Raw genomic sequence first — 11,617 nt, 5'->3', positions numbered from 1 at the left:
TGCATTTGGAAGGCTCGACGCCAGTTTCAACAAATATGAAAATCTTATCTCTTCTTTACGGCCATTATAGGCCGATGCAGATCTGCACACTCTCCATATGGACAGTGTTTTGTATGGGACATGTCCCTACTGGGACGTTTTCTCACAATAGTCATTATAAACGGAAACAGCACCGTTGACGTTTCATTGAAAATAAGTATTCCGGGTTACAGTTTGAATAAAGTAAAACAGTTTGAAGGGTAATCTTTAGTATTTTTCATTTGAGCATTTTGCGCGTCATTGCTGTTCACAAGGGAAGTAGGCCTTATAGGATATGTCTGTATTTTTTTAAACAATAAATGCACCATGCATTGTTAAATTATAAAAATACTATGAATTTCTCCACGTAGGCCTGTTGCAATCATGCATCAAACCATAATACACCACACGTTAACTTAGTGCAAGGTGATCAAATGCCTATATTCATTGAATAAAGCCCATGTATCTATAAAGAAACTATTGCGGGGTGCCCCCCTATCCACGGGTCTCATGGGATGAAGTGTTGTCCCTCCGAGCCCAGGTGTCGCTACAGAAAGCCTTTCCTCCAGGAGCGCTCACTCATGTTTAGACTGTGTGATCAGTCGGGCAGGAGCGCAGCTGGGAGGCGCAACACGCACCGGGAACTCTGAGCGCAAACTTCAAGAACAAGGCTCAACCTCGGAGAGCGTATTTTGACATGGGATATTTTTCCACACTCTCATTCTGGATTATAGATTTCGAAGGATATAGGAATACATATTGAGACTTTTTTATTGGTTGCAATAATGATCTTGGAATCCAAACCTCGTTTCTCCCGGACTTTATATACCTAGGACTTCACCTGACGTTTTTTAAAGTGCAATCTTAAATGTCAGCCAAATTGGACACAGGCTTACTAACACTCCATCATGGATAACATAACTGTTGATAACATAGCTGCGGACAATGACACGCTGGTGCAGGACAACCAGACCCTTGGCATGTGGACCGATTACAGCATTGAATACAAAGTGGCCAGCATCTTCCTAGTGTCTCTGATCTGCGGGGTGGGCATCGTGGGGAACGTCATGGTGATCATGGTGGTGCTCACCACCAAACACATGCGGACCCCCACCAACTGTTACCTGGTGAGCCTGGCCGTGGCGGACCTCATGGTCCTGACCGCCGCGGGTCTGCCCAATATCTCCGAGGCGGTTTACGGAGAGTGGGTGTACGGCTACGTTGGGTGCCTGGGCATTACTTATTTACAGTACCTGGGCATCAATGCGTCTTCGTGCTCCATCACGGCGTTCACCGTGGAGCGCTATATCGCCATTTGCCACCCCATCAAAGCGCAGTTCTTGTGCACTCTGTCCAGGGCGAAAAAGATCATCATAGTAGTGTGGGCTCTAACCTCGGTCTACTGTGTCATGTGGTTTTTCCTCTCAGACACTAAGGAATTAGTTTATGACAACGTCGTTCTCGTCACCTGCGCGTACAAAGTGTCCCGAAATTACTATCTGCCCATTTACTTCACGGACTTCGCGGTCTTTTACGTGCTGCCACTCATGCTGGCCACCATCCTGTACGGACTTATTGCGAAGATTCTCATCCTGAATCCGCTGCCTTCAGACCCCAAGGAAAAATCGAAGAAATGGAAGAAGGAGCTGCAGGGAGGGAGAATGATCACTAGTACAAATACTTCTAGCAGTACAACAGCTGCGTCCCGTAGACAGGTGGGCTCTTGTTTGTTAATTACGTTTGCTTTGTGTTGACCTTCTCTTTGTAAATGTCTGTCGTTCACTATCTATTTCTCTCTATCTCTATCTCTGTCTCCGTTCTGTCTGTCTCTGTCTCTGTCTCTGTCTCTCTCTCTCTCTCTCTCTCTCTCTCTCTCTCTCTCTCTCTCTCTCCGCTCTTTTTCTCTTTCCCTTGATCTGTCTGTTTCTGTCTCTGTCTCTCTCCCTATGTCTCCCCCCATGTCTGTGTGTGTGCAGTGTTGCGAACCGTTAAAAATGCATATAATGCGTAAAGTGTATCTACTAATGTGTCTCTAAGCCATGTTTATTGAATTCTGTTTACATGAATTCATATTTTATATTGTTCAGTGTTAAAGTTAAGACACAGTGAGGAAACAGTTGTAAAACAACAGCAACCATGTGTCAGGCCTGTGATTTATGCTGCAGATTGCTTATCAGATCAGCTTCTGGAATGACAGGGGCGGGGGTGTGGTTCCCTGAAGGGGCTCTATGCTGATGACCTGATTTGCCAGTATGAGCAGTTAACCCACCATCTCTGTAACCTCACTTTCTATATAAACAGTACAGCTGAGGCTGTTTTTTTTTTTCCTTTGTAGAATTTTCCGGAATAATGGAAATCCAAACATGTATTGCATTGATATGTCCGGACACATTCCCCAACACATACACATGCACGTACACATGCACAAATACACACACACAAACACACCACACACACACACACACACACACACACACACACACACACACACACACACACACACACACACACACACACACACACACACACGCACACACACACACACACACACACACACACACACACACACACACACACACACACACACACAAACACACATGCAGATGTACACTAATCTATACTTAGAAAAGAACAGATGTTGTTAACTAGTGTGCAGTTCTTGGCTATTATGTGCAGGTGCAATCCGTTAACAAGCCGTTTATAGAATTAGCAAAAAGGTCAAAATTTGATAAGGGTCCAAACCTAATACAATTAAATACAGATCAGTAGAGCAGCGACTCCGACCCTAAAATACGGAATGGTATTTCATGAGCTGATATCAGTAGTTCTGCCTGGTTTATTATAGCACCTTCCTTCTTATGTAAAGAAATACAAATTGAATAAGCAATGAATAAATATTCAACGCATGAATAACCGTGGCTAAGCAGTGTAATGATGTTGCCACATAGGGGCCTCTCTACTATACTTGCGGAACATTTACTTACTTACTGCACACTTGAACGGGAATCTTCCTACTCTTGAAATAACCACAGGGATAAGCTAGGATGTGGATACTTCCGTCAAGGATGGTTTGTCTGGAGAAAACCTTTGACCTATAGCAAGATATAAATTAAAGGTGTTGATGGTCAGATTTAAGAGCTCTGATGAAATGTGTTACAAAAGGCATAGTCATCAGTCAGCTGTTATCAGTGAAATGGGCTGTGAGAAGTTGACTGTGCCTTTAGGCTCATTTCTGACCAATCAGGGTATCCCCTGCCTGTCAATGACAGTTGTGTGAAATGCAGTTATCCCTAGCAGAGAAACATAGGGACGGACAGAGCAAAGAGGGGAGTGGCAAGGATTTTGTTGTTTAAGTTCAAAACTCTTTTCTGCTCTCTCTCTTTACAACCCTCAAAACGTACCTACAGCCCCTTTAAATTATTTCGACGATTTCCAAAAGTGCTTTCTTGTTCTATCAAATTGTCCAGAAAAAGTCTATTTTCCTTATTCTGCATGCGTGCTGTTTAATTAGACGTTCGCCAAGTGTTAAGTATCTTCATGTCCATGCGTTTTACCAGGTGACCAAGATGCTGGCTGTGGTCGTCATCCTATTTGCGTTGCTATGGATGCCGTATCGGACCCTGGTGGTGGTGAACTCCTTCCTGCACACCGTGTACCAGGACACAAACTTCCTGCTCTTCTGCCGGCTTTGCATCTACCTGAACAGCGCCGTCAACCCGGTCATCTACAACGCAATGTCGCAGAAGTTTAGAGCGGCGTTCAAGAAGCTGTGCCACTGCGGGGCCCGGCGGGCCCCGAAGCCGGCGTCCTGTAGCGTACAGCTGACCTACAGCGTCATTAAGGAGACGTCCAATGGGGAGAGCCCTGACCACTTCACCACGGAGATGGATGAGCTGGCCAGGCCCACCGATCACTTCCTGCCCAGGAGCATACTGCCTGCCAATCACAAGAGGTCTTATGAGGACCCCCGCCTGTCATCGAGTGTTGTAAAGGCCTGACTGAAGAAAATTATTAAAATAAATATTAATATATTTTAACCTGTAGATGACAGCTGCCATGTTCTCTTGAAGAAACATGACGTTTATGCCCACTTTCTACGCTACTTCGAGTTAGAAATGAAGTACTGTATAATAATATTGAAGAACTGCTTCCAGTGGCCTTCAGTTCCCAGAGCTTCTCATTAAAATAGAGAATGTTATAAGCTAAAACCCTGATACTTATGTTGATTAGCCATCACCAATTGGGATTTATACCAAAATTTAATATTTTCTTCAATAATACCGATTATTTTTAACCCTGCCATGGCCTCCTAACAGTAGTTATTATGAAAAAACACAGAAAGAACAAAGGTTAAAGAAATGTTCCCGAACAAATCCTAGAGGTTGCATTTTGGCCTCATCAGATCCCATTAGTGGGCACAGGAAGCAAAGTATGACCGCTAAATTGATGCCTTTCTTGTTGCTTTTCTGTCCTTTAGACATACTGTTTCTTTATAAGGTGATGGAAAACAAAGAGACGTTTGTTTGCCAAATCAAAATGTAATTCTGAATGTTCTTGGTTGGTGCATGAAACAAAGATTTAGTTAACACCATTTAGAACAAAAATTGTACAATTACAAAGAATGGAATGAGAGACTCACTCACATTCACTCGTCTCAAGTATTATATGTAATTTGTCTTCGGCACGCTCAAAGTAATATTTAGCAGAAACCAGAGAACAAACTTTCAGGCTGATGAGGGAAAAGCCTTTTTAATAAAGCGGCTCTTACAATAGCTACCAAAGTGTGGGTTCAACGTTAGGTGCAAAGAAAACATGTAAGGGTTAAGTGCAGAGAGTAAAACTTGAGTCTCTATCTCGAGAAAAGTGAGGTTGTCAAGTAATTTGGACGAGCGGATGGTAGTAATTTTCAGTGTGGCAATATGTGGCAGTGCATTTTATGGGATATTTAGCCTTAAAATAAAACACACACAAAATGGATGGATTGTATATACTGTATACACTGACACTGTGCCATAACTGTGAAACATTTTGTTGTACTTTAGTGTATTGACGTCATTACATTTATAACATTTAATATTTTTAAATGGGATTTATTTAACTGTAGGCTTATATATATTTATATATACATAAAGAGAGAAGGAGAGAGAGAGAACCTACAAGGTAGTGAATCCTTAATAGACGTGATTGTTGCTGAATGAAAATAATGAATCTGTTATGAACATTGTTACTTTAGCCTTTTGTGTGTACTCGGAAATAGCTTGAATTGATCGTGCCCTGCGATGTGTGGAATACAGTTCTCCTTAACCCAGCTGGAGACTTGTCAGTAATTTTTAAAACATTACTTATCTTTGAAATGTTGTTCTGATCAATATGTTCATCCTCTGATTCCAAACAAATCATCCGAGGTTATTGATCTCTAACGAAAAAAAAAGGTTTTGGAAGTCCGTACCTTTGTAAAGTAACCTATATACCTCTCAGTCGTGCACTTTCATTCACTCCTGTACTCTAATCACTTGGATTTCCAGCAGGTGACAAAAATGTGCAATTGTGTTTCATTTATGTGGGGAAAAGAACGAGGTTCTTATTTCAATCTTGTTCATTATGTTTCGCTCCGCTGTGTTGCAAGCATGACCTCAGAGCTTTGTGTGCTGTGATCACGTCAATGGCTAAACATTCTCACCGGCAGGTCTCTGAAGAGATTGCTTTTTTTGCGCTGTGACACAGTTCAGCTTTTGTTGTTCTGTTGTGTGTGAGCTTTATTTTGTATTCCGTATGGTAATTTGTTGATAATAAATTGAATACAGAAATAATCCTCATGCATTGTTTGTGATGCCATGCCAATTAATTACACAACACAATAACATTCTTGCACTGGTGGCTGGCTCCTCTTCCTCCTCTTCCTCGTCCTCCGTCTACCCCACAATCATCTATCAAGCAGGGGGGTGATGAAGCGATGGGGTCCCTGTCGCCACCATGAATCAGACCAAGACGGCTTTGTGTGACACATGGAGTGATTGGGGTCATTAATAATCAGAAACACGTCTCCTGGTCATCAATTCACTCAACATTGTAATATCCCTGGGATAAATGTATTTATATTGCTGGATAATTCCTATCTGATGCCAAAACACACTCACACACACAGGCACATGCACACACAAATGCACTCACATGCACAAAAAACCCACACACATGGACACACATGCACAAACACAAACACGAACACTAGATGATTCGCAGATTAAACCGTAATTACCTGATACGTCTCAGCTGGGTGTTCTCTCCGACTTCGTCTGATTAATATTTTTTACATGTTTTTCCTGGCATATGCTAATCCGCAGGGGGATTTTCAGGTATCCGCTGTGGTTGGAGGAGTTATTCTTCAATAAATTGAAGGATTAACTGCCATCCAACAACATATCCTCTTTCCAATCCTACAGAGTGTGACTAAACACAAACGTCAGCGATCCATCCGATACGGCCATGCACTATGACAATTGACAGGATATAGTACTTGAAGGGGTCCTACATGTTCGATTGAGGGTTGTTTTCAAAGTCCACCCTCCACATAATTTTATCAGTGTGAAGAGGTCACTGTCACAGTCCTGAAAGTAGCCCTTACTAAACATTGATTTTTTGTTCTTGCTTCAGCGAATTATTTGAGCCACAGCCGCCAGTCCCATCTGGTGGCGGAGATGAGCAGGTATACTTGTTTTAAATCAAGTGCCCCGGTAGCATGCCATGAGGTTGACCTGCATGGACAGGTGGCGCTTGGGGGTAGCATGAGATCAGGTCGCATCTGAGTCCCTGATCAACACCTGGCTGTTCTCCCGAAGTGATAGAAAGACCATGTACAGCATTCAGTAGAGTATAAAGAAGAGCATATAGTAAAGCATTCCCGCGTAGAGCATTCAGTACAGCATTCAGCAGAGAATTCAGTACAGCATTCAGTAAAGCATTCAGTATATCATTCAGTACAGCATTCAGTAGAGTATAAAGTAGTAGAGCATATAGTAAAGGCAGTGGATTTTGAGTTTGAGGCAGTGGATTATTTTTGCTATGGTTTAGAGATCCTCAAATGGTGAAACCGAGTTGTCGGCCAGTTCAAAATCATCAAGAAAGCCAAAGAACCAGAGTCGGTAATGGACAAACAGCTGTGTCAATAAAACAATGGCAAATGGGCTCATTTAGCAGGCATCCACCTTCCACTTGTATAGAAGCTAAATGGCTGACCTTTCATCTTTCTGACAAAGAGGGTAAACGAGGCCTATCCCTCAACACGGTGCAGTCAGCAGATTGCACATTAATTAAAAAAGCACAGATAGACTGTGTTCCTAATGGATATTTTCCTGAAACAGTTGACGACCTTGGGCGGTAATATATATTAGACTGTTTAGCTTGTATTACTGCAAATGAAGCTGAGTATAATGACATCAAGGGAGGCATTACTTGTATACCAGTATTAGAAATGGGTTGGTGTGTGTGGTTTTGCATTGCAACTTTGAACTACCAACCTTGTCTAAAAATCTAAAAGAGGTTAAAATCAATGTTGCATCGCTTTGTCAATTGCATTTTCATAACAGCCAAATGGTGCTCCAATACTGAGCGAATCATTGTAGAGAAATAATAATGCTGTCTTTTGTAAGCCAGTAAAACTGTCCAGGGCCTATCTGTAGGCTCCAGTTATTTTGGCGATGGTCTTTCTTGACCTGGTCAGACAGTGCACTGAGACACTTGATGGTTATCACAGCATCCGCTATCGAGCAGAAAACGACATAACCGTATCAAACCTAAGGAGGAACATCAATCCACCGTAGAGACTGAGTGCTGGGTTGATCTGAACTGTCTGTGATGTGCATCTCCTCCCACCACACATACATACGCACAAACACATGCACGCAAACACACACACACACACACACACACACACACACACACACACACACACAAACACACACACACACGCACACACACACCTACACACACACATGCACACACACGCACATGCACGCACATGCACACACACACAGACACACACGCATTTACGTACACACACATGCACAAACAAATGCACACAGCCATATGCCTACACACACATGCACACGCACACAATCACACACACAATCACACGCACGAGTGCATACACTCGTGCAAACAAACGTAGCACCACAAACATCCCGCCCGACCATCATGCACACTTCAATGGCATCAATGACATTCAAGACATGGACTGGCTTAGCTTCCCCAATATTGACTCTAGGGGGTGGAATGTATCAGTCAACCTAAAAAGCTCAGCCTGTTTTCGATATACAACAAGTCACCAAAGTGGGCACGCAAAACCTAAGGCTTAAGTCTTAATCAGGACTCATTTGTTCATGTTAATTTCAACTATTCCAGATTAAGATTAAGATCTTGGAATGGCTAACTTTGTCCAAGATGTTGTGTAGGGGTTTGTGTGTGTGTGTTTTTCTTTGTTTGTGTGTTTGTGTGTGTGCATGAGCGTGTATGCATGTGTGGGTGTGTGCGTGTGTGTGCTAGGAAGGTCCCCCATATGATTCCACCCAAATGGTTATGAGTGGAATGGAATTGTAGAGCTTGAGGACTGTGTTCAACATGCCAGTGGTGCTAACAAGGACTTCCGAGTGCCTTATATCCACTCCTGAATGTATGGCCTGAAATCCTGGATCCGTCCAATTACAGCCATATATGAGTCAACTACATCCATGCTGTTAAAAATAGGACAATGGCGTTATAAGGGGGTTGGTCATGTCTGACTTCCAGTAATTAACTGGACTCACTCCAACGATTGGTGTAACTTGTTGAATATAGTTTGCGCAGGGAACTTTGAAAATTTGTTTGAGTAATCCATCTCTCCCTCTTTCTCTTTTTCTGTGTAATTCTGTACAAGCACAGATTGTGTGTTTTCACAGGTGGAACTCCAGATTCTGTTTTCTATGTGTGAAAAATATCAAATGGATGCGTATTGAGCCCCAGGGTCATCTAGCCCCTATCTGCAAGAATTCTTTAGGGTCAAACTGGTCGAGGCAGCAGTTGTCTGGTGCATCGCCACGTGCCCTCACCGTTATTAATATTATCATTGGTCCATGATTGTTGTGATGTCGGGTTGACAAGGTTCCCTGGAACATGGTGCAGCGGTCTGTTCCGGAGGGTCAGGATAGTCTTGTGGTGGACTCCCAGGGGAAATGTCCTGGGTTTGATCCGAATGTCTACCTGCAGGGAGCAAAATGCATTCTTGAGCAAGATAAACCCTGTCCTGCTCATTAACTGACAACAAATCGCTTTGCTTTGGATACAAAATGACCAAATATAAAAAAGTAATAAAACATTAGGGCCTATTTTATTGTTGACAAACACCGTCTGTAGGATCGTGTGACTGTTGCGATGACAGGATGGGAGAGTGTGGATGTGTAGCCCTTTGGTCTGTTGAACCAGCTTAATAATCCAAGCACGAGAGCTTGGATGCATCATTATGACCTGATTCTCATACTAACCCAATATTTACAGAGGTAGATTATGGAGCATTCTGGGCCCAGTATAGTTGAACAAGACATACAAACCAGCTCCTACCATGAATGACTGTGTGTCAATATAATACCTCTCTAAAGAACATGCTGGGAGTGATGACAGGTGTATTGACCATACAACGCACATCATGGTTAATTTTCAACAGCTCAAATTCCCCACGTGTGGCTGCATGGCAACCTGTGCTACAGAATAGCTGTATTCTAGCCCTCTCCCCAAATACATTTAAACCACATAATGTAGAACTATACTATGCAAGATTAAAGGCAGGTTTTATAGTGCAGTGAGTCAATATATATATATATATATATTTGAGTAGATATCACTTGTTTCACCCAAACTTTAATTTCCGGTTCTGTGGCATGTTATGGACGACGGATGAGAATAAACCCATAGAGAATCCTCTTAAGAGCCCCTAATTCTCTGATTGATACACCGTCTTTTCAGCAGCCCATTGAACCACTCTCCATCTCTCTCTTCATCTCTAATGCAACTGCGATGCCAACCTACAACAGACACACGACAGCTGTTATGGATTGAGATCACAAAAGCCAGAGTCGCGGTGCTTCTCATGTACGCTTGTCTGAAAGAGCTCAGGTTTTACACATTAGCGCGGGGCACAATATGGCGACAGAATGACGAAGGGATATTCTTGGTACAAAAATAAAATAAACGCTGAAATGGACAGTATTGGGGCCTCAGAGTAGCGGAGACCCCTTTTAGATACAACCTGCATGCGTGCATGAAAAGAACATAATACATAATACAGTCTAAAGGAAGGCAGGGGTCAGCGCATGGAGCTTCATGTTACGTGTTTGGGGCTGCTTCACCTGGGCTCCACTCGTTCTGCGGTACTGAGCAGACCGCCCCTGACGGTAACCTCAAGTGACAGGTGTCTGCAGTGGAAATCACAGGAACAAAAAAATACATACAAGCAAGCCTATACTATTTTTATTTGTATTTGTCAATGTGAAATAGAAATGTGTTTGATTTCCTCTCCTGCCCATAACAAGAAATTGCTTTTCTTTGCTGTCTTGGGAAATTGTATTTTATAAAAAATACGTCAAATTTCTACATATCACCTTGTACAATATCAATATCATAACATCATCTGGTTGAGACAGTTTTCAAGCAAATACATGTCTGTTTTTCTAACCTAAATGCTTTATTTGGAAGCATTTGATTTTTGAAATAGAACCGGCCTATGGACATTGTTTTGTATGATCCTCATCCGAGTCTTAATTAATAAAACAAAAGAGGAAAAGCAATTAAACGATGGCTCTCATATCAGTAGAATTAGGGTGATGGGCGAACCACAAACCAATCAATGTGTCAGCACTGAGGGACAGAGGTGTTACTAAGAATTTTTTATCATTTCACCTTGACCATTAAAACCTATGATGTTGAAGAGAAGGCCGGATATGAATGTCATCAAAGAAATCTCCCTTGTTCTGTGCACTAGCACTGTAGGTGTCATTCCTTTCGAACACTTATCAAAAGACAAATCAAAGAGGTGAATCAGTGTGTGTGTGTGTGTATGTGTGTGTGTGCGTGTGGGAGTGTGTGTGTGTGTGTGTGTGTGTGTGTGTGTGTGTGTGTGTGTGTGTGTGTGTGTGGTTGCACGTGTGTGTGTGCGCGCGTGTGTGTGTATGTGTGTTGGGGGGGGGGATATTCAGGTCCTTAGATTCTGGAGAAGAAAAATCTTTCAGGGGAAGGGCAGGTTTGACCAGACAATGAACAGATATCCCAAACAAATCTTTTCAAATAACCATGTGTCGTGTGGGTAGGTTCAATGCGTTGTTATTAACTAAATGTCAGAGGGCACTTTCTTTTGTTGACGGTTCTTGTTTGTGTCTTTTTATCTATGTCCTTACTAGTATGGCGTCAAATTGATGACAAAAAGTATTTTTGCCGGGAAAAATATTGCTTTAAAATTATTTTTTTGGGGGAATTTTTAGTGAACAAGTTTTGACATGTTTTTGACGTGGAGGCAGGGTAAAGGAAAGGCGCCGACTTTATTGGCCACTTGTCATTGGTATGCGCGGTGTGTGTTAGC

General features: G+C 42.5%; 1 protein-coding gene across 1 annotated transcript; it reads left to right on the top strand.

The window, feature by feature from the left end:
* Positions 1–926: 926 nt before the first annotated feature.
* On the top strand, positions 927–4,016 carry trhra (thyrotropin-releasing hormone receptor a; the record flags this gene model as incomplete). The annotated part of the gene is made up of 2 exons (XM_079737013.1): positions 927–1,733; positions 3,576–4,016. 2 exons carry the CDS (start codon positions 927–929, stop codon positions 4,014–4,016), a joined length of 1,248 nt encoding a protein of 415 aa, XP_079593139.1.
* Between the last annotated feature and the right edge of the window lie 7,601 nt (positions 4,017–11,617).

This window comes from Pollachius pollachius (genome assembly GCF_949987615.1).
Source record: "Pollachius pollachius genome assembly, chromosome: 1".
Taxonomy (NCBI): domain Eukaryota; kingdom Metazoa; phylum Chordata; class Actinopteri; order Gadiformes; family Gadidae; genus Pollachius; species Pollachius pollachius.
The sequence above is the reverse complement of the archived record's forward strand: the minus strand, read 5'-3'. Positions and strand labels throughout refer to the sequence as shown.